At 35.7% G+C, this 27,731-nt stretch overlaps 3 protein-coding genes across 3 annotated transcripts; 1 reads left to right on the top strand and 2 right to left on the bottom strand.

Moving 5' to 3' along the window:
- Positions 1-140: 140 nt before the first annotated feature.
- On the bottom strand, positions 141-17,482 carry LOC142984764 (uncharacterized). The gene is made up of 7 exons (XM_076132552.1): positions 16,209-17,482; positions 12,189-12,495; positions 11,275-11,455; positions 10,192-10,344; positions 8,597-8,695; positions 8,025-8,164; positions 141-7,233 (listed from the first exon to the last, which is right to left on the bottom strand). The coding sequence occupies exons 1-7, from the start codon at positions 17,368-17,370 to the stop codon at positions 7,125-7,127; spliced, it is 2,151 nt and encodes a 716-aa protein (XP_075988667.1). The 5' UTR covers positions 17,371-17,482; the 3' UTR covers positions 141-7,124.
- A 504-nt stretch (positions 17,483-17,986) lies between these two features.
- Positions 17,987-23,037, top strand: LOC142984888 (uncharacterized protein C1orf198 homolog). Its single transcript, XM_076132757.1, has 3 exons — positions 17,987-18,232; positions 19,300-19,888; positions 21,497-23,037. The coding sequence occupies exons 1-3, from the start codon at positions 18,101-18,103 to the stop codon at positions 21,625-21,627; spliced, it is 852 nt and encodes a 283-aa protein (XP_075988872.1). The 5' UTR covers positions 17,987-18,100; the 3' UTR covers positions 21,628-23,037.
- A 683-nt stretch (positions 23,038-23,720) lies between these two features.
- Positions 23,721-27,459, bottom strand: LOC142984914 (protein dj-1beta-like). Its single transcript, XM_076132796.1, has 6 exons — positions 27,301-27,459; positions 26,582-26,681; positions 26,124-26,243; positions 25,277-25,391; positions 24,582-24,727; positions 23,721-23,928 (listed from the first exon to the last, which is right to left on the bottom strand). Exons 1-6 carry the CDS (start codon positions 27,387-27,389, stop codon positions 23,824-23,826), a joined length of 675 nt encoding a protein of 224 aa, XP_075988911.1. The 5' UTR covers positions 27,390-27,459; the 3' UTR covers positions 23,721-23,823.
- Between the last annotated feature and the right edge of the window lie 272 nt (positions 27,460-27,731).

Raw genomic sequence — 27,731 nt, 5'->3', positions numbered from 1 at the left:
AGGAGCAGAGTAGGTAACAGTAAGAAGTGTTACAAAAACATGGAAAATTCTGACCCATTCTCTCTTATGTGACGCAAGCGAAGTTGCGCGGGTCAGCTAGTGATAAAATAGAAAAGATATTTTCAACTAAAACCACAAACTTTCGACATATTAATTTATTCAGTAAACTTATTTACATATCATGTCTTATTTACAATCAAATAAAACTATATTATAACAAAAATAATATTATACTGAAAAGCGAAAAAAAAACAAATAATTTTATCAAAAAACTGAATTTGAATGGGAAGACTTGATTATTATCATTGCTTTAATAGAGCCTAGCCTGATTAGTCCACAACTGAGATGTCCTAGATTTAAAAAAAACCGGCCAAGTGCGAGTTGGGCTCGCGCACGAAGGGTCCCGTACCCAAAAAATACGAGAAAATCACGTTTATTGTATGTGGACCCCCTTAATATTTAATATTTTTAATTTTTAGTTTTAATTGTTATAGCGTCAACAGAAATACATCATTTGTGAAAATTTCATCTTTCTAGCTATCACGGTTTATGAGATACAGCCTGGAGACAGACAGCGGAGGTTTGGTAATAGGGTCCTTTTGGGTACGGAACCTTAAAAACTTTTTTTTAATCTAGACAAGCTGAGCTGCGGATAAAAGCTATTTTATAAACGTTTATTTAATGTAGGCAAGCTTAGTTTTGGATTAAAGTAGTTTTTATAAAAGTTTAATTGGCAAAGTCATCTTAACAAGACAAATTATTATAAAATATCTTCACTTTTCAGTATAACATTATATCCTACACACCATTTCTACATAAAGTACGTCTAAAACAAAGAACATTGTCTGTTTAACCAAACACCAAAGTTAACGGGGTTTAACAAGAACATAATCAACTGTAGTAACGCCTATCTAAGATAGACTATTGAAAACGGGGTTTTATAGTCCTACAACTTGGTAGAGAGCCTTGTATGCAATTATCTATACTAATATTATAAAGCTGAAGAGTTTGTTTGTTTGAACGCGGTAATCTCAGGAGCTACTGGTTCGTGTGATCATTTATCGAGGAAGGCTTTAGGCTATATAACACCACGCTACGGCAATTAGGAGCGGAGTAGCAATGTTACAAAAACGGGGAAAATTATGACCCATTCTCTCTTATGTGGCGCAAGCGAAGTTGCGCGGGTCTAGTTTATTATATAGATTTTCGACATCGGTGGCCAGTAGGCTATACAGCTGACAGTGGCCTGTTTGATACAAAATCAAATCATTTATTCATTTAAGTCAAATATTGACACTTATGATAGTCGCTACAATTACTGAATCTACTACTAGCTCGGAAAGTGTACAGTCTTATGAGAAGAGCTTGCAAGAAACTCACGACCAATCTTTTTAGCTTTTACCGTACGGTACCGTATTTTTGGAAATTATGAATAATAATCTAGATAAATAATACATGGGAAGACTCTCTAGTAAGTTGTCGGACTATAGTAGTAGTATACTAGTTCAGATACAGGCTAAGAAATAACTTCAAATAACCAAGTGTAGACACTAGAAATAGAATAAATGTATAACAAAAATAATTGACAAAAAGAAAATTTTATTCGAACATTTCACTTACAAAGCAAAAAGTATTTGAGAATTTTTTTCATATCATAACTTTATTTAAGAAATAATTTCGACACATTTATCTGTCCAAATCATTTTTTAAATAAAATTACCTTATAATGTGAAAATCATCTTTTAATGTGTTTATAAACAATCTCCCAAAAAAAAACCGTTTAGTTACAAAGTCTTATACATAGATGTCGCTAGTTTGACGTCGGTTTTTAAATTAAACTAGGCAGTTATGATTTAAATAAAAATCTTTTATATATTTTGTAGTCAAAAACAGATATTTATTTATAATTTTGACCAGTTAGTAGTAGTTTTAACTGTATTAATTAAAAATAGAAATGATATGTACTTAATATGTTGCTTGTTTCTAAAAAAATCGGGACAAATTAATGATATCGAAATGTGAGGCAGTAACATTAAAATCATTTTGATTTGGTGGCAAATATTATATTAGGTGGGGGAAAAAGTCTTTTCGCGTTATAGTATGTATGAACTTGTAATAAAATCTCTTTGGCTTTAACAATCACAAATGAGTACACGGTTCATTAGGTTTCTTTCAGTGAGCTCGTGAGGTACCCCATTTTCAAGCTTTTTTGTGTAGAGAAAATATTTTATTACAAATTCGTACATACTATAATGCAAAAAAACTTTCCCCAACCTAATAATATGGCGGAATATTATACCTTGTTGCCATGGAGGAAAGCAGAATGATCCCAATTTATTGACCGATTTCAGCAGAAAAAGTTAAATGAATTTCGTAAAAAAAAAAGGTTTTTGAAGAATCAAGAATCATATTGGTAAGTGTCCTTTCTCTTTGATTTATATAGTCGCAACTACAATTAACTGGTAAAAATTAATCCAAAAATCGATTTTTAACAACAAAATATTTGACATTTAAAACTTAAATAAAACCTATTTGATATATTATATCTATATGTCCTAATTAAACCTAAATACTATGATATATTTTGTTTTTAAATTTATATTACATGAGACAAAATTATCTAGGCTAATATGAAATGATTTTTGTAAGAATTATTTTACTGTGAAACTATATTTTTGAATAATTTGATGAACACTTATGCTATTATATAACCAATATAAATAAGCACTTATAGAAATTTCAGGTAGCATACAAAACACCGCGTGGTTTGTGACGTTTTGGTTTGAGAATTTTCATACAAATTTTCATCGCCTATTTCATTCCATAGGGGGTAGAATTGATCAAAATCCTTTCTTAGCGGATGTCTACGTCATGACATCTACCTGCATGCCAAATTTCAGCTCGATCTGTCCAGTGGTTTGTGCTGTGCGTTGATAGATCACTATGTCAGTCAGTCAGTCAATCACCTTTGAGTTATATATCTATACTAATATTATATTTAGATAAAGTTGTTTCAAAATTATTTAGTAAAAAAAATTACGTTTGTTGTATAGGAGCCCCCTTAGATATTTATTCTATTCAGATTTTTATTTTTATTATAGCAGCAACAGAAATACATCATTCGTGAACATTTCAACTGTCTAACTATCACGGTTCATGAGATACAGCCTGGTGACAGACAGACAGCGAAGTCTCAGAAATAGGGTCCAATTTATACCCTTTGGTTACGAAACGCTAAAATTAAAGTATTCATCACACTATTAAAATATATAAATTTCACAGAAAAATAATCCTTATTTAAAAGGCCATAGAATACAATTCCCAATAATTACAAGAAATCTTACTAATTATTGAATTGATACTCTATAACCGTTTATTAAATAAATGTATAAAAACATACTATATTTTATATCCCTTTTTTTATTCTACATTCCTTCAAAAACTGTATTAAACTACGGAATAACTAACACAATAGGAAGGGGCATGTGGGCGTGGCGCGCGTGCCATATGAAGTATGTGTAGCTATACCTACCCTAGTACTAACCTAAGAGATGACACTAAACCACGTAGATACAATTCCGATATGAAGCACAAAGTATTAGTCTGCCGTCCTCTAACTATAATGCCGTTATCTACAAAAAACAATGTTTCGAGATATTCGATAAAAAGGCGCGAGAAAAGAAATATGCAATGCTGTTTCGTAACTATCTGGAAACTGCGATTTGAAATATCTTTAGCAGCATCTGGAAACAGCATTGCATATTTTTTTTCTCGCGCTTTTTCTCGAATTTCTCGAAACATTGTTTTTGTAGATAACGGCATTAGGACGGCAGTAGTGTAAAATACGACTCTAATGTCATTGAAATATGGCTGGTTGTTTCAATTTGTAATAGTCGTTTATTCCTTTTCATATTTCAGTGTGCGTTTTCATCGGCTGAGTTTGGCGACAGCCATCTTCAATGAAATAGTATGACATGCCATTTCCTCTTGTGTTAGTTATTACGTGGTTTAAACAACTTTTTGAGCAGGCAAGATTTCATCACGATGTTTTCCTTCAAACGTACTAAAAATTTGGAAAAGTAATTGTAGTGTCATTAAACTATCGAGCCTTTGTGTATTGGCTATAATACACTCAGCGGCAGAAAAAGTGGCCCAAGCGCTTATCGTGAATTTGTAAACAAATTAAGTAATATATGAAAGATATATTGTTGTAAGTAGTTGCGAAGTGATCTGTTTAGTGTTATGAAGTGTTGAATTTCAGATTAATTTAAGTGACGGATGACTTTTTCTAACAATGTGTGTTAAACCTGAATTCAGTGTTGATTCGAGAGGTCAGTTGAATTCTGTATTTTGAAATATTGCTGCACGGAAACGATTTTCTTTATGATTTTTATTGATTATTGGTCTATTTAGATTTTAGAAAAGATTTGAAGATGCCACTTACTGCTAAACAAGTGGCTTAGGTGGTCTTGTTGTACGATCAGGGCCATTACCATTGAGAGGTGGCTGCATTTTTCAATGTATCGCGTACCACTTTAAGGTCTGCGATTAGGAGGTATCGTGAGACTGGTCTCTACACGCGGCGACCAGGAATTGGACGAACACGATGTACATCCGCAAGAGATGACCGATTTGTTAACCTCGAGGTGCTGAGAAACCGCTTTTGAGATTCACTAGAGGCTTCAAGTGGCACGCGGAGTCATTCTTAGTGAACGGAACATGAGGCGAAGGATAAAAGAACGTAATTTACGGGCAGGAAGACCAACCCGAGTACCAGAACTCGAGAGACACCATCGAGTTGCGCGATTACGATTTGCTCGTAAACATGTGAGTTGGCTATCGACCAATGGAGCAAGTTCTTGTTAACCGATGAGTGCTGAGTAGCATTAAGAGCACTAAATGGTCGTGAGAGAGTGTAAAGACGCCATTAAGGACGGTTTTTTCCCAACACAACACGTCAGACGGTTAGTTACAAAGGTAGGTCTGTTATGGTATGGAGAGGTGTATGTTTGGAGACACGTACGGAGCTTGTCATCGTAGATCAGCGCTTAACAACAGCCGGATACATTGAAAAAAGCTTCCAAGACCATATTGTACCACTTATGGATTTCATTGGTCGGGAGGATTAACTCTAATGCAGTTTAATGCGCGCGCTCATAGCACCCGCGTTGTGGAATCGCACCTTGCTGATATCGGGATGCAAAAACTGGCTTAGCCTGCTCGCAGTCCAGACATCAACCCCATAGAACATGTCTGGCACATGCTAAAAAACAGTGTATGTGCACTGCCCAACCCACCAGAATCACTTGGTGAGCGAAGAACCGCTCTAGTCAGAGTGTGGGATAAAGTTCTTCAAGAAGTAATTAAAACATCCTCCAAAGCATGCCAGAATGCATGCAGGTCACCATAAATGCTAGAGGAGTTAACACGCGGTATAAACTAGATTTTTTCTTTGGTGCAGAATTAGTTTTTTGCAAAAACTTTTAATAAGCGATTTCGACAAAAGCTGTATTTTTTCATTTTTCCCATTTTTGATTAAAAATTACGACTATTTAGTGTAAATTGTAACTAAACTTGTGTATAAACTGTTTAACTAATAGTTATAGCCAAAATAATAACCATATATTGATATTCTAAAAAGTTTTATCGTAGTTTTGCTTTGGGCCACTTTTTCTGCCGCTGAGTGTATAAACCCTCTTATTCATAAACACACTATAAACCTATTTTAGTTAAACAACTACTAAAATATGTTTTCTCTCTTTCATTTCGCTAAGGAGTGAAAGAAACAAAACACTTTATAAGCCTTTCATAACTTCATATATTTTTATGAATAAGAGAGAAAGAATATTTTGCCCAATATTTGTCCCAATGCTAAAGGAATGAGTGATAGAGACAAAAAATATCCGTATATTTTTATACACAAAAGTATGTAGTTTCGTCTAAAAGTTAATGAAATACTTTGACAATAATAATTTTATTTTCTTATACTTATTTTAATAAAGATTTTTTATATTACATTCCTATTTAAACCTTACAAAGTTAATACTATAACGAGGAAAATATTTACAAAAAATAATAGTGTATTTTTTTTAATAATTTTATTTAATGACAAATAATAAATGTTTTGATGACGTATACGCAGAGTGCGTGTGACGGCGACGTAACAACGACGTGCTTCCGTTCCCTCACACGCACTCCGCGTATACGTCTACTGTATTTATGTTTCTACAGTGACTTGTTGCTATACTCAGACACACAAAGTTAAATGTCGCGTACTAGAATATGATGGTATTCATTTTATCATTTCTCATTAAAATAAAATTTATTTATAATTAAAAAAAAACGTAATAATCTATGAAAACTTATTTTATATTCATCTAAAACATTAATAATTAACATTTCGAATTACTTCAGTACAAATCAACTTTAACCGGTTGCAATAACATATCTCTCGTTAGGGATAGGCTTATTTTGTTATCTATAGTGAACCTAGTGTCAAAGTTGTTCAAGCCGCCCGAAAGGCCTTTGACACGGCTTAACAACTGTTATCTTAGTTGACAACAACCGGGACCGACTTGAAGCACAAATGTTTATAAGCATTTGACAAACCCCTATTTTCATAGTTCTATCAAAGATTACAGATAGGCCTATCTCTACCTAAAGATGTGTTATTGGTAATGGTTGTATAACAATAAATTGTGCCAATTCACGCGAATTTAAACCTTATACACTGTCAAATGAGGCCATTTTATTACATAGAAAATGTAAAGAAATTCAAAGTTTAGTAACTAACCCATTACTGTCCCACTGCTGGGCAAGGGTCTCCTCCCGTAATAAGGGAGGGGTTAGACCTTGAGTCCACCACGCTGTCCAATAGCGGGTTGGGGACTTTGCATACCTTCAAGAACTGTTCTAAAAAACTCTCAGGCATGCAAGGTTGTATCACGATGTTTTCCTTCGTCATCACTTGGCCAACATGGTGGAAAGACCTAACCTTCATTACGGAAGGGACCCTTAACAAATCTCTAATATTACAAAGATAACTTCTCTCTAAGGACTTATGCCCAGCAGTGGGACAGCAATTTGCCCTATAATGTGTGTAAATAAGTTTGTACCTCTCCCATCTATTCCGTGTCCTCGGTCTGTTCCGCATCACTCGCTACGGCTTTCTTCCTCTTGCCCTTAGGGTGAGCTTTGTAGACGTGCTTTTGTAGGTCTTTTAGTTTTAAATACCTGGGAGAAGAGAAATTGGTAAGTTATCGCATGTTTGAATTAATTTATATTAGACTAGCGGGCGCCCGCGACTTCGTCTGCGTGGTCTTAGTTTTCCCGATTTCACAACGTTTCATGGCATGAACTAATGACCACTCTTTTAAATCGCCAAATTTTTTTTTCAATTTTGCTACTACAATCCATTGATGTGTAAGGCTATCAATAATATTATCGAAAACATTAAGGTACAGCCAGCCTCAAAAGTCGCTTAACAACTTCTTATTTTTTAAAACCTCTTTATTATGAAAAATTTTAATACGTACCTGAATTAAATCGGGTAGAATTAATTGGAAATACTTAAACATTTCAATCGGTATTAAATATGGTTTCGTGGAATAATATGTGTGCTTCAGAATATAGATTAAATATTTTCAGTGACTTATGGAGCTGACCGTACCGAATTATTAGACAAACATCAAAAAACACTTGTTGGTAGTTCATTGGGAGCATCGACCTTAATATTGGTATTCTTCTCATCTTATCGTATGGTTAGTGGTCAACCTGGTGTTAAAGTTGTTCAAGCCGCCCGAAGGCCTTTAACGTGGCTTAACGACTGTTATCTTAGTTGACAACAACCGGGACCGACTTTTTAAGTGCTCTCCGAAGCATGGAGACGCCCAGCTAAAATACCACTATGCGGTCACCCATTTATGGAATGACCGCGCCAAGGTTTGCTTAACCCACAGATCGTTTACCGACCGGTGAGCGCAACTGGCCACGGGCGTCTCAAAGTGTTTTCAGTATATACTCACTTGCAGTCACACTCCTTGCAGGGAAACTTGAAGTCTTCAGGTTTGCCGTGCAGTCTCAACTCGTGGCGGTCGCGGATGGACTCCGTGGAGAACGAGCGGTGGCACACCGAACATTCCCAGGGCTTGGATGTGCTGTGCGACTGTGGGGGGGAGAGAGGTTAGGGTTTGATTTCGGAGTGTTGAATTATGATACAATGTTATCTTGTTGTCAAAACTATCGGCTATTTAGGGAAAACTGGTTACTGCCTGCAACTTTGTATGCGTTTTATTCAGGCGTGGCGATGTCGAGCAGCATTTTTCTCAAATGCTCATCTGGCACATGACATATTCGATTTTACTGCCCGGCTTGGCCGTTTAATACCGAATATGTGTGTAGCCTTACTAACCACCGATTTCTGAGTACATTTGGCGGTAGTTTATCTATTCAATAGCGATTTCAATCTCACTATTTTACAAGAAGCGACTGTCTATCGGACCTCCACAACCCAGTTGTCAGTTATTAATTTACAAATAAATACATTTAAAAACCTCATATTTTAATTATAAACATACTATAGTTAGTATTTACTTACAACTTTCAAATGCCTCTTCAAACTGGAGTTGGTTCCGAAGCTGGTGTTACATATCTCGCACTGATATGGACGCTCGTTCCTGTGTGTTCTTTCGTGTACCTACAAACACACAAATATTTTATTAAGCACTAGCTTTTACCCGCGAATTCATCCGCCACCTGAATTTTTCCATGAGAATGCATCATTTTCCCGGGGTAAAAAGTAGCTTATGTCCTTTCTCGGGTATCAAAATATCTCCATACCAAATTTCATGTAAATTGGTTTAGTAGTTTAGGCGTGATTGAGTAACAGACAGATAGACAGACAGACAGAGTTACTTCCGCATTTATAATAGTATATGGAATATATGGATTACACGATGGTGTTAGCCTATCAAAGCACCATGTTTCGCCGTACATTTTGCGCATCCTTTATTATGGTATGTAACCAGACTCCGGTATACTATTGATATTGTACCTACTGACATTTTTAAAAACATTATGCGTCTCTTCGACCCGGGTATTGAACCCGGGAGGTAGTGGTTCGGACCACAGAAGTCTGTGGTACAAATTTCCTTTACGATTTATGAAGCTATATGTATCGAAATCCATAATTTCAAAGGAACTGTTACTAAATTTCTTGGATTAAATATAGATAGTACTTTAAAATGGAACGACCATATTGAAAATATATGCAATAAATTATATCAACAGTCCTATGCATTGTTTATGTTGAGTAAAACAGTAAATCAGACAGTTTTAATCACTGCCTATCACGGATTAGTTGCATCGATCCTCAGATATGGCATCATTTTCTGGGGTAACGCTAGTGGTGTAGATCGAGTACTTATCGCACAAAAAAGATGTGTAAGAGCCATTTGCAATCTGCACAGAACTGATAGTTGTAAGCCATATTTTCAAAAACTCAAGCTTTTAACTATGCCTTGTCTATATATATATGAGACTGCAGTTTTTACTAAGCGTAATATTGAAAGGTTCTCGAGGGTTAGTAGTCAACGGCGGGCAGATAAATTACATTTAATACCTAGTAAAACCACACTTTTTCATAATAGTATATTCGTAATGGCTCCCAAAATATTCAATAATTTGCCTAAACATATTCGACAAACAGATAGTATTAGCTTATTTAAGAGGAAATTGTTTGTATTTTTAACTGGAAAAGCATATTACTCTGTCAGTGATTACCTTGATGACAAAAAAATAGATTAATGTAGTAAGTACTGTGACATCTTTCATCGGACCTATAATTTATTTGATAATTTGACATTTTGTATAAATAATTAATTATAATACTGCATTAATATTAGTATTTGACATTCTGATTTATATTTTGACTTGTTAATGATATAATAATACAATCTAAATCTGATATAATTCGTATTATAATTATTTATGATTTCTAGTTATCTGTTAATGATTTAATTCTGTTAAATTTGTATAACTTCTGCTTGCCACTAAGGTTGAATATGGTGGTACGTAATATGTTTCTAAGATCTGTAATACCCATATTTCGCAGAATAAATAATTTCATTTCATAATTTCATTTCATTTCATTTCGAACTTTGGTAAGGTCTAGAAAAGGATGGGTGACCATACCGTCAGACTGTATGACTCGAAGAATCCTTTAGCGCAGTACGTGCAGCGGAAGGTGGCGCCCCTGGACTGTCGCTCGTGACTCTTCATATGCATCTTGAGCAGCGCCTGGGAGCCGAACTTCTTTGGACATTCCTCGCATGCGTGGACCTTTTCCTGAAAGAGTTTCAAGGGTTGGGTTAATATAATAATAACGTCTTTGCAGCCGATATTCGGCTACAGTGGCCAATTTTATATAAACTGGCCAGCTGTGCAGGATTTTATTTTTGCTAAGAATCGTATTTCTATAAACACTTTTCCAGGCACTTCAAAAACTGAAAATCTCAATAGCACTATATACCCGACCCGGGAATCGGAATTGAACAACTTCCTCACTAAGAATTTCTCTTACGAACATCATACGAAGTTATTTGAGACCCCATCCGAGTATAATAATAATTGTAGAAACACAAAAATGTAATATTCTAAGAAATTATATTTTAATACCTACCACCAAATGGGGTTCGGGACTGTTACTCCTTAATACAGGTTATTCCGTAACCTAGCTAGGACAGAGCTTTAGCCACTGATTGTATGCACTAATATATTTTACTTATGTGTCAAATAATTATGTACTACAATTACTTTGTGAAAATAAAAGTTTATTATTTATTTATTTATTATCACATATATTTGCAGACATTCCATTAATCTCCCCATTTCACCCCCTACAACTTTTAAACGGCTGAACCGATTTTCATCAAACATGTCCAAAAACACTCGCACATAAGTCACCTTTAATACAAAATAAGCTAAATTGAAATCATTGCATGCAATCGGGAGTTATGATGCCACAGACAGACAGACAAACACGTCAAACTTATAACACCCCTTTTATTGTGTCGGGGGTTAAAAATATTGTTTCTTAACTTTTAAACTCTCGCGTTGCATGTTTAATGTATAATAGAATACGGGATATAATAGATATAATAGAATGCGACCACGGCGAGTGCAACCTGCGCCGAAAAGTTAGGCATATTAAGGTAAAATGCGTGTTCGCGTTAATTCCCGTATTCTATTATACATTATATATTGTTTGTTACTCACCAAATGAGTATCAGAGTGCTTAGCTAACGAGTGCGCGTATTTGAACCGTTTCGGACACTCGCTGCACTGGAAGCCGACCCCGGCTTCACCTGCATGCGTCGACAGATGGTTGCGCAGCGCTATCCATCCTACGAGACTCTTGTGACAGATCTTGCATTCTCGGACGCGAGTTGGATGGGTCCTGGAAAAGAACATTTATCGTTAGTGGTCAACCTAGTGTTAAAATTGTTTACGTTGGTCCACTCTTATCGTCCACTAGCTGACCCGCGCAACTTCGCTTGCGTTACATAAGCGTTAAAAATTTTCCCCGTTTTTGTAACATTTTTCTCTGGTACTCTGTTCCTATTGGTAGTAGCGTGATGATATATGGCCTAAAACCTTCCTCGATAAATGGACTATCTAACACTGAAATAATTTTTCAAATCGGACCAGTAGTTCCTGAGATTAGCGCGTTCAAACAAACAAACAAACAATCAAACAAACAAACTCTTCAGCTTTATAATATTAGTATAGATTCGCTCAGTGCAGTCCGGCGTTCACCCATCTATAGAATGTCCGCGGTAAGGTTGCTTAACATACAGATATTTGAAACCAGCCACCAATGCAGGAATTCCCTCGCTGTCATAGTCCAGTAGGGATGGCTACACCGGCACGACCAGAGACAAGGCAAGACCGACGGACGGCTGTACCAACTACGATGCACTGAGGTTTACGGACTCAACTTCCTAACCCTATTACTGAGAAATTCTTAACAAAAATTGGGGATTCGAACCCGAAACCCGTTGTGACGCAGTCGCATACACTACTGACCACACAAAGGCAGTCAAATTCACCATATAGCTATACTCAAGACCATCTTAAAGAACATATTGTCAATAATCTTACAGTTTAAACAATTCAAAACTACCACTCACCTCTGCCTATGATTCTTCAAGCTTCCTTTAGCACTGAAGACCTTATCACAGTCCTTACACGGCCAGGTCTTTCCCACCACCTTCTGATCTGTGATCTCTTTAGCGTTCATTCTTTCGATAATCTTCGCCTCCTTCCTCTGGTTACGCTGTTCCTCTCTTTCCCTCATTAGCTCTGTCCTTTTCTCCACTGTTAGGCCGAAGGTGTGCCATTTCGTGTGGATTAAGAAACGTTTTGGGTCTTTCAGGAGTATACAGCAGTGGGGACATTCGTAGCAGTTGTTTGATGTTGTTGTCTTTTCGTCTGTAACTGAAAGTACAAAAACATATTTTAGGCGCTCATGAAATCTATACTAATACTAATATTATAAAGCTGAAGAGTTTGTTTGTTTGATTGTTTGTTTGAACGCGCTAATCTCAGGAACTACGGGTCCGATTTGAAAAATTCTTTCAGTGTTAGATAGTCCATTTATCGAGGAAGGTTATAGGTTATATATCATCACGCTACGACCAGTAGGAGCAGAGTACCAGTGAAAAATGTTACAAAAACGGGGTAAATTATGACCCATTTACTCTTATGTGACGCAAGCGAAGTTGCGCGGGTCAGCTAGTAACTAATACAGGAGGAAGGGCATGTGGGCGTGACGTGCCATATGAAGTATGTGCAGCTATACATACCCTAGTACTAACCTAAGAGGTGACACTAAAAACACGTAGATACAATTCCGACATGAAGCACAAAGTATTAGTGCAAAATACGACTTTAATGTCATTGAAATATGGCTGGTCATTTTAATTTGTAATAGTCGTTTATTCCTTTTCATATTTTGTTTTAGAAATAATTAACACTTGTTCCAAAGGTGAAGAAAAACATCGTGATGAAACCTTGCATGCCTAAAATTTGTTTAATACATTTCTTGAGAGCATGCATAGTCCCCAACCTGCACTTGGCCAGCGTGGTGGACTCTAGGCCTAACCCCTCCCTCTTGGGAGGAGACCCTTGTCCAGAACTTGTGCCTTGCCTTGTCTAAAGAACTCTCAGGCATGCAAGGTTGCATCATGTTTTCCTTCACCGTTGGAACAAGTAATATAATTATTTCTAATCCACACATCTATCTATACTAATATTATAAAGGTGAAGACTTTGTTTGTTTGAACGCGCTAATCTCAGGATCTACTGGACTTTCAGTGTTAGATAGCCCATTTATCGAGGAAGGCTATAGGCTACATAACATCACACTATCGCTATAAGGAGTGGAGTAGCAACGAAAATGTAACAAAAACGGGGAAAATTATGATCCATTCTCTCTTAAGTAACGCAAGCGAAGTTGCCCGGGTCAGCTAGTAACTTTTAAAAGTCATTGGTGTGTGCATTGGGTTCAAACCTGCAACCACTTGCGTGGGAGGTATCAACTTATACCACTCGGGCATCACTGCTCCATATGATTTAAGTTTTGAGTTAAAATCTACAAAATTCGTTTCATATGTGTTTTATATTGCACAGATATATACGTTGGTATGAAAACCACACGTGAGAGCACTTCGACCACACAAATAGTTTCCAAGCGGAAACCCGACCAAAAGGGTCGTCCGATCGATACCCGGGACAAATATTTGTACGACCTTTTCCTTATTGAGGGAAAGTTTTATAATATAACGTGCTTTGAAGGGCACATGAAATAGTTTATAAACTTGGAGTTACTAGGGACACAAAAATATGATGAGTAGTAAATGGATTTAGGTAGAATAGTGGTATTTAACTGCTAAATAATTATGTTGTTTATGAAACGTTAAAAAATAACTTTTTAGAACAAAAATATGACGTAACTAGTTAAATGTATGTACGCGCTTAACGTTTGAACAACTTAACACAATCGCATAGTAGGTACTTTTTTAATGTTTTTAACTGGCGGGACAAAGTTTACATGGGATTGATGGGACTAATATTCCCACGGGAATGTAAACAACGGGATAAAATTGTACTATATCCGGACGAAGTCGGGCCAGTCCGCTAGTTATCGAAATAAAATACATTTAAAAAACCCAAACAGCAATTCGTGGATCCCACACAGTATTTTATTTGGTCGGACATTGAACCCATGACACGTCGTGCATTAGTAATTAGACGACGCACCTTTCTCATGCACTTTACGTAGGTAATTTAAGTTTATCATTATCTATCTGTGACGATCTCAAAACCCACTCAAAAACTCAGCAACTTCTTTTCCGAAACCGTATTACCTTACTAGATTAAAAAACCGGCCAAGTGCGAGTCGGACTCGCGTACGGACGGTTCCGTACCAAAATAATAAGAAGAAAACACGTTTGTTGTATAGGAACCCCCCTTAATATATATATTTTTTTATATTGACTGCCTCTGTGGCGCAGTGGTTTAGGTCGCCACGCCGATACCACTGCAACGGGAGGTCGTGGGTTCGATTCCCACACGGGACAATTATTTGTGCGATCCACAAATAATTGTTTCGGGTCTGGTTGTGCTTTGTGTCCGTTGTTTGTATGTTTGTAAAAGTCCCCGCGACACAAGAGCAATTCTTAGTGCGGGAGTTGTCTTTTAAAAAAACAAAAACAAACAAAACAAATATTTAGTATTTGTTGTTATAGCGGTAAAGGGAATAAATCAATTGTGAAAATTTCAGCTTTCTAGCTATCACGGTTTATTAGATACAGCCTGGAGACAGACAGACAGACAGCGGAGGCTTAGTAATAGGGTCCCGTTTTACCCTTTGGGTACGGAACCTTAAAAATACTATGACGATTTCAAATACTTGTTAAAGTTTATGAAATAAAACATATTTTGACTAGACTGAAAGTATTTTCAAGTGATTTTTACCAATATGTAGGCGGCTTACCGCTACGTATATTAGCGGATATACGCTAACGAATTTACTAAGAAAGGCAACTTCTCTACTCCCGTACTAAACATTGACACCAAAATTTGCTCTAGTGTCGCGGGGACTTTTACAAACATACAAACAAGGGACATAGAGACCGAAAAAGCTATTGATGCATATTGTTAATGCTTTTTCTGTGTGGGAATCGAACCCACGACCTTCCGATGCATTGGTATTAGCAACCTTTACCACTGCGATACTAATCCCCGGTTTCTGAGGTATATTTAGCGGTAGTTTATCTATTCAATAGCGTTTAAACTCATATAAAAAAACGCTATTGAATAGATAAACTACCGCTAAATGTACTCAGAAACCGGGCAAAATACATCGACCGTCAAAAACATCGAAAAAGCATATTTAACAAACATACAATCCACTGACACAAAAGTGGAACACGATTCATAACAACTGCGTATAAATATTCGTGTGGGAATCAAACCCGCGACCGCACGGCAGTCATTCACACGGAATACATTGTGTTGCGACCGCAGACAGTGGCGCGGCGACCACAAAACCTATGCGTCACATGCACCAACGTTTTATAATGTTATAAAATAGGTTATATTGCTGGCTCGGAGTAGTTTCACTCGAGTTTATTGTGATAATTCGACTGCTATATATTATAGCCTATAGTCTTTATTTAGGTGACTATAGTACACAAAAATAAGTTTTCAAATACGACTGGTATATACCGAATTTAAACAAACAACTTTTGTATACAAGCTATGGATTACTATAGTTGCAAAATAATTTTATGTTCATTTAGGTACATTCCTAAAGACGAAAATAGGTCATGGGTTCCCAACTGGGGATATACCATAATACCATCCCTTAGTGGATACTAAATTTTTTCATAGTGGAGAGAAGCGGGTTTCGAAAACAAATAATAAGTGTCTGAGAATAAAAAAAATAGTATGGTTAACTGTATTGTTAGAGAGGGAAATGGGAATATTTTTTTTCATGTAAATACGTAAGGAGTCTGCTATAGACTATTTAACATCACGCTACAACCAATGGGAGAGGAATATTTACCGTTTACACATATAAAACTGTATGGCACAGATGTGACAACAAATTAAAACCTAAAAAATAAAATAAAATACATATTTACCATTCTTAATCGCAGATAACGCTTCATGTACGCTACTATCACTGTCAATAATTCTATAATCTAACGCATCTTCCCTTTGAAACGCATTACTATCTCTGAAGAATGGTTGTGCATAATCCGTGTCCGTCCAACTGGCATTCTCTATCTTTATTTCTACATTTTTCTCAGACGTCAACGTTACAGGAGCTTCTGACACATTGTCCGGTAAACCGACCGGTTTGACATCCTCAGAATCTGATATCTGGTCTTCCGTGTCCGGTTTTTCATAACTGATACGTATAGGACTCTTAATAATACTTTCCCGTTCTTGAACTATGACTTTTGATGTATCTTCTACTGTTAACGATAACGGGTCAACCTCAGGTACGTCTTGTTTGGAACTTTTTGATGTGTTTGTTGCTTTTCGTAAGACGTTTGTTGTGGGTACCGTAGTTATGTTCGTTTCAACATCTCTTTTGCTATGATATTGCGGTTCATTATCATATATCGTTTCCGTAAACACTTCCTTAGATATATTTCCTGAATTTATCAAAATATCTTCAATAAGTTTAACTGTGTTTTCAATCTTTTTTCTCCTTACGTTGTTCAACGGTAGTCTGTCATGAGATTTCATACTTAAGTCTAAATCGTGGTTTGGATTGTGGAATGAATCGTTATGTACATAATCGTCGTTGTATACATGGTGTTTGGCTAACGATTTATTTGGTATCTGAGGTATATTCAATGGTATCTTTCTTATATTCTGTTCCTTTATAATATCAGGCCTTGGAGACTCCAACAATCTTTTCTCATAGGAATAATTCAACAAATTGGCATTGTGCTCGTTATTTACGTTCAAATTCATAGGGAACATACCGTTCTGAAAGTTTCCATCACTCGGAGACCCTGGATTGTTATTCGTATAGTTATGCTGAAACCCCAAATGCTGATAATTTGGAAACTGTGGTATTGGCGACGTCATACTGAAATGTGGGTGGTTGTACACCCCGTAGTCCCCTAAACCGTAAGTTCCACTAGGCGTTGGGGCATTCTGATGGCCTAATTTACTCAAATGGTTAATATTACTGACGATATTCATGTGTGCACTTGGGGTGACATTAACCGAAGTTGCCATGTTCACTGGCGTCTCATTCGGCCCGTAAGGCCCCGTGTTATGCAACATAGTTACTGTACAACACACTTTTCTAAACAATTCACGTATTGCCGCTACATTTTAATGTAGAAAACACAAAACAAATAAAGCTAATGTAAGCCATTTTGTATTTTTGACATTTCGTTGTCCACCCTTTTACCGATAAATTATGTGAATACAGATTATAAATGTTCCCCAAAAACCGCCATAACTATATTTTTATTGTCAAGATATGAAGCTCGTTAAACAACACACTAATATCAGATGGTCCCTTTATCGGACCATATGATATCAGTAGTTACAATATCATATTGTATGTCTCATACCAAATGAAATCCAGTGTTAAATATTTTACCGAAAAACCGATAACCTCCGTTTTGTCGGTTTTGCATCTATAAAACTACCGTGTACCGAGTTCGTAAAGTTTCCGCTAGATGCCGTTCCATTTCATAATCTAAAATCGGATTTTCAACCTTTTGTGCATTGCATAAGATCTGTATCTCCGTAATTATCCAAATCATTTATCCATTTACAAAAAATGGCTCTTTTGCTTATTACGCAAGGTTCAAATTGGAATAGTATTGTAGCAACCTCTGCCATTTTGTATTATGACGTAACAGAATACATCTTTCTCGCTCTAGCTTTATTTATTTTCCGACGTTCAATGAAAATGGTTGTGCGTTCAGTGACTCTAAATATATGTTAAAAATAGTGTTATTAGACAATTCTAGCGTGTATTTTTAACATAAAACCATTAGCCATGGCGCTGGGAGCCGTAGCGGAGGAATATTTCCGTACAATGAATCCCTTGGCCTCGAAAATTCACGAGGACATAGAGGAAGCAAAAAACTCATATGAAAACATCTGGGAAACGTTAACGGAAAAAGAAAAGGTAACTGGGAACTTCCTTGTAAATTAAATAACGTTTAAATTACCATATTGTTGGGTAATTGGTGGTTTAAAACGGTTAAATTGTGCATTTTCGTATCAGTATTCAGTATGCGTGCGATTGTTAATTAATGGATGATTCATTGCTTGTAGTAGACACATGTTGTTTTCTAATGACTAATTATAGTTTTGGCTGTAAGTAATACACATTGCCGTACGCTATAATAACATTACATACGAGAATGTAAACAATTTTCGTGAACGATAATGGCGTCAGGGCTATAATATTTAACAATCATGTTGTCATTCCATTTTCCTGGATTGTTATGACTATTATTAGAGCAAGGAGTATCCTGTTTATGTTATCAAAGCTTTGTGAGACTTTAGACTTTGTAGCTTTCTTTGTTACTGGTTTATTCTTTGTGAATAATGGTATTTAAATATCTTTCTCTATAAAAGTCTTATCTAAAACTTAGAAATACTTAGAATTATGTATAGGATCTGCAATGTTTTTAAATTATGAGATACCTACTTCTCTGTGTAGTTGCAATACGAGATAATCTATACTAATATTATAAAGCTGAAGAGTTTGTTTGTTTGTTTGTTTGAACGCGCTAATCTCAGGAACTACTGGTCCGATTTGAAAAATTCTTTCAGTGTTAGATAGCCCGTTTATCGAGGAAGGTTATAGGCTATATAACATCACGCTATGGTCATTAGGAGCGGAGTAGCAACGAAAAATGTTACAAAAACAGGGAAAATTTTGACCCATTCTCTTAGGTGACGCAAGCGAAGTTGCGCGGGTCAGCTAGTAATTTAATAAAAGAATAAGCAATGCATTTAAACACAGTCATTAGATAAAAATTCTTACTTCGTTATATAAATTTCTCCTTCTCCTTTTTTAATTTTACAGTTTATTTATAGACTTAATTAATAAATAAAAAATATTTTATAAAACTTCTCACCTAACTCAGGACAGTAATAAGATATTTATTTATTACATAATACTTATTAACAAGGCACAATTTTATATAATGTACAACACTAAATTTACTTATATTTTTCTTCCAGACTGAAATAATAAACGAATCAATAATTAAACCTGACATCGCACTGAAGTACGCACTGCTAGACACCTTAGACTTTGATTTAAACGACCCACCGGTCCGCAAAGATGATCTCATGTCCTTCTTCGGCCGAGACCATGGCCAAAGACTAATCCAAGACGAACATACATCATACCGAGATGAACACAGTGCACCGTTTCTATATCAAACGAAAAGCCAGTTGAATTTATGTGTATTGAGTGACTGTAGGGCTCCGAAAGAGAAGCCGCCTACGTCCCCACCTCCGGTCATGTCTGAGCTAGCCTTATCTCATTCAAAAGTTGTATCTGAATTGAAGAATGCGTTAAAATCTCATGATGTTTTACGGAGTACATATAAAGACACAGAAAGAGAAGTCACGTCTCCAGGGTTTATAAGCAAGTTTATTGGCAATTTTAAGAGTAAAGATGAGGAACGGGAGTGCTTGGTGTCTGCTCCTCAAACTCAGATTGTTGCGTCATCGGAGAATTTCTTCAGGACTAATTTTAAGAGTCCGCCCGTAGAGAATAAGTATGAGAAGGATTATAGAAGCAGTGTTATTAAGTCTAGTAGCGGTGAGTTCATTGTTTATTTTTATTAGTTTGTAGTTTATTTTTTATTCATGACTGTCCCACTGCTGAGCAAGGGACATGTCGAAGGGGTTAGGCCTTGTCTTGCCTGTCCAACTGCAGGATACAGATTTTGCAGCACGCAAGAAATATGTTGAACTTTTAAGCATGTAAGGTTTCATCATATAGCATGTTTTGTTAGTCCAAGGCAAGGCATGTACTACTTAATGAACCAATTAGGTAATTAAAATGCTAAGGATGTCTTATAAATAACTTACTTTAGTTCCTCATTCTTAAGTAATTACTCACGCTGAGTAACACTTAGATCATAGATAATGACATTATCTATAAGTACACATTGTGTACTTAAACAGTCTGGCTGAGCATGACATAGTTTGATGTTTGATATCTGACTCAATAAAAACAAACATTTTGAGACACACAAATATAGTACTACAGTTGAATCACGAAATATTTGGAACGCATACAGTCTGCCATAAACTCTTTGCGTTTATACATTTTCTCTCGCCTATAGAGTTGACTACTTATGCGCCATGTATGAAAGTGTTTGTGTAACGCACTATATGCCGTGCAAACAGTTTGCCGCAATCTATTTGCCATATGATAGTCAGCCGCAAACAATTGGCCATGTGTACAATTCAATTCAATTAATTCAAAATTACAGTTTCCCATAAACAGTTAACTTAGCATACAGAGTTCTATATATTATGAGTATTTTCCTACTAGTACAGTAAGCCTATATTTCAGTTATTTACCCGGCTTACAATTAGCTGAAATTTATTTCCTTCACACGGAAAACGTTTTCACGCGGACGTAACGAACAAAAGTAGTGCATTTAATTAATATTGATTACCATTAATTACAAGTTTATCCAGTTTCCTGTAACACGGTTTCCTACAGTCGGTAATATTTAGTTTGATATTTAAAATTATATAAACTTAACCCTAAGTGTCCGTTGTTTGTATGTTTGTTAAAGTCCCCGCGACACAAGAGCAATTCTTAATGCGGGAGTTGTCTTTTTCATGATGATGATGATGATTAAGTACATAGGATACCTTTAACCTCGAGAAAATCTTTTGTACGAAGTCGCAGGCAGAAACTCGTAGGCGTAGTAGTATAATTATAATATGTATGAACTCCAAATGTTATAACAACAATAAAATTACGTGCGCTATCATTTTATACGTCTTTGTTACTCAATGTTTATGAATATGAACCATTAAGTATTCTTCTTATCGTATAGTTAGTGGTCAACCTAGTGTCAAAGTTGTTCAAGCCGCACGAAGGCCTTTGACGGGCCTAACGACTGTTTTCTTGATTGACAACAACCGCCACCGACTTTTTACGTGCCAAAAACCACTATGCGGTCACCCATCTATGGAGTGACCGCGCCAAGGGTTGCTTTACCCACAGATCGTTTACCGACCGGTGAGCGCAACTGGCTATGGGTGCATCAAGCCAGCGGCGCAAATAAAATAGTCGCTTAAACCTGCTTTAACAGAAGATATATTTAAGGATGTTTTGGAATCGCCATCCCAAAAATCTCATGAATATTACATGTATCCTTTATAACTATGGTCTATTATGTTTCAGATCTTTCAGAAGAAAATCGTGGTCTCCTCTCATCAAGCCAAGCATCATCAGGTACTGACTTCCAATCCACTGAGACCCTCACCGACTCAGCTCTACCAAAGACTGGTTATGACTTCTTAGATAATTGGTAATTACTAGTCAGTCTACCATTCTCAATAACTACCTTCAGATGTGGATAGTTGAGGCCTAACTTCACCACTTGTAACTATGAGAGCCCATTTGTGGATAAACTAGCTGACCCGTTTGCGTCATATAAAAGAGAATGGAAATTTTCTCCGTTTTTGTAACATTTTTCGTTGCTACTCCGCTCCTAATGGTCGTAGCGTGATGTTATATAGTAGCCTGTAGCCTTCCTCAATAAATAGGCTATCTAATAGTAAAATATTTTTTCAATTCGCACCATTAGTTCCTGAGATTAGCGCATTCAACCAAACAAAAAATATAAGTATAGATATGAGTTGGCTAATCAAACGGACATCTGATAGATATTTCATACATTTAATGCCTATATCTGTAAGTTAGGTTATTCAACACTTTTAATTAGTTCTAAAATTGGCTCTTTGCATAGTACCCATTAAACAGCAACAAATTTCGTCTTATGCATAACGACTTGTAACTTCTTAACTTAGATAGATCTATCCGCATCTGAAGATATGTTATTGGGAATGGACTCGAGTTTTAAATGTTTTATATAAGTTGTACTTCAGATTTTTGATGTTAGTACTAATTTAAAGAGTCTCAATACTTATAAAATGTTTTCTTAGTAGTAAAACCGAATGATATGGAATCGGATTTAGTCAAAATCTTTTGAAATATAGGCATAGAGGATTACCAAGTTGTTTTTAGGACTTATTAAAGTTGTTATTCAGTAAAATTTACCAAATAGTGTTCATTTCTAAACGAATCTCATTAAAAATAGACTGGTAGTAATTTACCAATATATATGTTTTCGTTTATTATTTATCTAACAGATATTCTAACTAGAAGTGGTGTAACTCTCAGATAAGTATTAAAATACTCGATTATAAACCCTCTTATTCATAAACACATTATAAACCTATTTTACTTAAACAACTACTAAAATATGTTTTCTCTCTTTCATTTCGCTGAGGAGTGAAAGAAACAAAACACTTTATAAGCCTTTCATAACTTCATATATTTATATGAATAAGAGGGTTAGACTTTTAAGCAATGGTATGTATGTTTTTTTGCAATGCCAACATTTTTTTTCTTTTTTTTGTCTGGCAATACTTACATAGCATTTTGAACTGCTGTGTTAACCGACATCATAAAAAGAGGTGATTCTCAATTGGTCTGTATTATTTGATGCGTCAGAACTTTCGATTGGTTATATTTATTATCGTTGTTCTTATAAAAATTGTAATCTCATTTTATCAAGATACGTTTAATTCTTATTTATTAGTAAATTTATTTTAAGACTCGTGCTCTCAGGCTTATTCTGCATTTATTTACTTTTTGTACTGTCTTAGTGTTAAGATACTATTGTAGTTGTATTTATCCAAATATAATGATGTAAGGAATATTTTGTTTTATTTGTGCTTCTATCTTTATATATATAATTCTTCTGTAAGTGTGTATGTCACTGAACTTCTCTTAAACGACTGGACCGATTTTGATGAAATTTTTTGCGTGTGTTCAAGGGGATCTGAGAATGGTTTAGATTCACAATTTTGTCCGCTGGACAATGTTTTTTATTAAATTTTTATGGCAAACCAACGTTTGCCGGGTCAGCTAGTTTATTATATTTAACTAAAAGCGAAGAAACAGTATATTTCTTAGTTTTTACTACATAAATATTGTCTATATTGTGTAGTCCAGAACTCTTATTAGAAAAGAGAGATCATACTAAAGATTTGTGAAGAAAATTCTTTGGTTACTGGCAACAACAGTTGAACACAATATATGTACGAATGTTGTAAACAGCTAAACTGCTGATCCAAATTTCATGAAACTTTGGCATAGAAATAGTTAAAGACCATTTGCGAGGCAAAGCTTTTGAATATACCTTCAAACTTGTACAGAGCCTCTCGTTCTAGAAGGAGACCCTAATCTAACAAATCATACATACATAATGCATACATACATAGACAGATAACAGTCGTTAAGTCACGTCAAAGGCCTTTCGAGCGGCTTGAACAACTTTGACACTAGGTTGACCACTAACCATACGATTAGTAGTAGTAGTGGAGAAAAAACTAAAAAATTCAACATACACAAATTTTATTGATATACATATTATATATGCAAGCTTATTTAAATCAGACTGTAGGCTTAGCCATTAATATTCAGATATGTTCAAGAGGCCCTTAGTAACCGGAGATTATCATGCCTTTTTCCACTTGGTCAGACTTCTCTTTGCCTGCTAGCAGTTCGATCAGCGTCAAGCCGAACCAGTAGGCTGTTCCTGGGCCCTGGGAAGACAAAAAGAAACTAAATTTTATATATATCCTACTAATATTATAAATGCGAAAGTTTGTGAGTATGTATGGATGTTTGTTACTCTTTCACGCAAATACTACTGAACCGATTGAAGCTGAAGACCTAGAATAACACATAGGCTATTTTTTATCCTGGAGTTCCCGAGGAATCGGGGTTTACACGGGAAGGGTTGTAGTTTTCTAATAATTTTTGACTATAAAGAACTTTTAAACAATTCGTTTTGCAAAGGTTCTGTTTGTCGATAATAATTTGCCTGACATTTTGATTATTGGAGCATTCAGTTTGCCACAAAATATTTGTTAGACATACTGTTAGCTGTTAACTAATTGATAATTCTACAGCTGCGCTATGTTAAGCGTACATATCCACGTAAATGTTTTACCATGCATAAGCATGCTACAAACTTTTTGCCTAGCATAAGGACAGCAGGTCGCAAATCATTTGCCTGGATTATTGCTTTTCTTAAAGTTTTTACCTGATACCTTTTAACCTGTATAGTTAGCCGCACAGGATTTGCCTGGCATAAAATTTGCTGCAAACAGTTTGCCACCAAATACTACTATAAATAGTTTCCAATCTGTTTTTCTCTGCTATACAATATTTTACCCTATAATTAGCAACTTACCCTGCTAGTAACAATATTGCCATCGACAACGACTCTCTCGCCTTCAACATAAGTGTACTTGTCAGCCGGTATCTTGTCTTTGGTAGTGGGATATGACGTCACTTTCTTGTTTATGGCCACGCCGTGCGCTACGAAAGCTGTTGGCGCTGGAAAATTAAGGAAAAATTTATGATACTACAGAATTTAATATTTTGTCTACTTTATTATTTCTTTCCAACAAACAAAAAGGCGAAAATTGTATTTCTGTTTATTGAAAATAAAACGTTACGTTTTGAAATGAAATGTAGGTAAATACACAGACTACATCTTTGTTTCAAAATTAAAGAAAAAGCTAAATAAGTTTTATTTTATATATATTTTTAACGAGTATTTGAAATCGTCATAGTAGTTAAATCTACCACCGTTTCGGAAAAGCTGTTGATCGCGAGAAGAAAGAAGAAACTCACGCCTTTAAAAGTAAACCTCTCTTCACTAATAACTTTCATTACAATAATAGTCTTAAAACAAATCAAATTCAGGGAAATATTACCAAAAGACAAGACAAGACTCCAGGGAAAACAAGCATTTTCTAATCAAAAAATAGGCTAACTCTTTGACTCCTTAATTTTCAAAACAAGAGTACTGAAAGAGTACAATAAAAATAGTTGAAAGGTCATATTTTGTCATTTCATAGTATAAGTTTATAACATAATTACCAGCACAGATAGCAGCGACAATTTTGCCAGATTTCTCATGTTCCTTCAGCAATGTACCAACCACTTCCGACTTGGAGAGACGGTCGGAACCTTCCAGACCTCCTGGCAAGATCACCTGCAACAAAGTAATGCACATTAATAAAATAATTCGACATCTGTATATCATGCTTTCGGCGCTAAAGCCCTAAATCGATTTTGATGAAAAGACCATGGGCAGAAATTTATATATCCCTGAAGTCCATTTACTAACAGACTAGATAATAATATTGAATGCAAACAAATTGCTGACCTTTAGGCAATATAATATGATTGAATAGTCAAATACCAGAATACCATGGATTTAGTGTATGTCACCATAGTATAAATTTAATGTGATATCAAGTTTTTTGTTGTTGTTGTTGTCGTATGGTTAGTGGTCAACCTAGTGTCAAAGTTGTTCAGGCCGCCCGAAGGCCTTTGACGTGGCTTAACGACTGTTATCTTAATCGACAACAACCGGGACCGACTTTTTACGTGCCCTCCGAAGCACGGAGACGCCCAGTTCAAATACCACTATGCGGTCACCCATCTATGGAATGACCGCGCCAACGGTTGCTTAACCCTCAGATCGTTTACCGACCGGTGAACGCAACTGGCAACAAGTTTTTTGTGGGACATGTCCATAGTCCTTTATATTATAGATAGGTTAAAGACAGACATAAAACGATGGCATATTTCTATTCCATCAAATGCACTCTGCTCCAAAATTTCGTTTTAATTTTTTACCTCCACGCAGTTTATATATAACAAAGATATAAGTAACTAACAATGATAAGATTTAAGTAACAAATAAACACAAGATACTTACAGCATCATACTGTGGACTGGCAGCGAGTGCATCAGACAAAGACTTATCAGGCACTAGAGTGATTTGTCTGGAGCACAACACAGGAGCATCACCATCAAGACCTGCCATTGTGACTGTCACCTGAAATAAGAACAACAAATCATGCAAGTGCTCATGATTTCAACCTAAGGCAACCTACAAATGACGAAGTTATGTGTGTATAAGAAATTATCTGTTCAAAAGTGAATAAAACAGAATAATAATAGCCTGAAAGTTAATATATTTGATGGTACGCAAAGTTCACTACTCAACAAGTCTTCCAATTAGTAGTAGCAGTATGTCTTTGCTTGTTTTTTTTTTAAAGTAGCACGGAGTTTGGTAATGTGTTTCCTAATGACCCCTACAACATGGGACTAACATTGTTTCTAACTGGCATGTTTATATTACTTGTCTTATCAACAGTAACAAAGGTAACTTACACCTGCTCTTCGAAGCATATCTACGGTGATAACAGTCTCCATCTCCTCGGCACCCTGCGCCAGAATCACTAGAGCTGACTTAGACATGGTTCCACACACACTGGAAATAAATTGAGAAATAACCTGAGTATAAGTTACAATATTATTTTTTAAGTAATGGGTACTAGAATATAGGTGAGTTATCAATTTGTTGCTGTGAAAAATTCATGCTTCAATTTGCTAAATCATATTTTTAATAATGTGGAAAATAATTACTAAAGGATACAGAATCGGACGAAAGCTCTACATCAGTCAAGGTGGGCTACTTAATTAATTAGGCTAATGATTTCCTACTCAAGGCCCAACACCTCCCTGGTTTGAGAACCAAGGGGTAAAAAAGTATTATATATATTCTTGGGAAATTTGGGTAAAATGCATTCTATCCATTTATCCATAATCTTGTTTGATTAACCTATGTCTCGGAAATATTTGTACCTACTTATTTAACTACATACCTAAATACTAGTTAACATAGTGATATCCTTCAAGACATTTCGTATTGATTACCGGGAATGACCATAAGATTAGAAAAAGACCGAAATCTTTTTTGTCTCATCGTCTCTTTACCATGAAATATGGCTAGCGTAAAATACGCTAACTAATGCGCACAAATTACTCTTTCCATATTCAATTGCCGGCTTGAAGAGCAGATATTATTGTAATATTTAGTGTGCACTTACCTGCTATACGCTAAACTTAAGTTCGGAAGGAAATTAACTGTTTGTTTTGATGAAAAAACAGTTTTTATTAACCTTCCAACAAGAACCATCAGTTTGACAGTTTTGGATGAATGAAGGTCAAACAAAATGTTTTTATCACAAAAATACCGGCCGGTAAACCAGTAAGTACTCGAGAAAATTCTATTATGTAAGTTTTAAGTTGGCCTTGACCTTAAAACGTTTACTAGTAGCTATTTTATTGGGTATATAATTGAATTAAATTTCTGTTAACACTTTAAATTAACATCTTGTTGCTATGTGCGTTTTTATTGCAATTTTTATTAACTTTGTATTTAAAGATATTCCTGGTTTCCGAACGTAATATAAACAATGTCTATATTCTCTATGGTTCTGCCAATATGTTGCCACTGTAAAAGATTACCATTTTTGAT

The sequence above is a fragment of the Anticarsia gemmatalis genome, chromosome 28, assembly GCF_050436995.1.
Source record: "Anticarsia gemmatalis isolate Benzon Research Colony breed Stoneville strain chromosome 28, ilAntGemm2 primary, whole genome shotgun sequence".
In the NCBI taxonomy this organism is placed as follows: domain Eukaryota; kingdom Metazoa; phylum Arthropoda; class Insecta; order Lepidoptera; family Erebidae; genus Anticarsia; species Anticarsia gemmatalis.
This window is presented reverse-complemented; position numbering and strand designations above follow the sequence as displayed.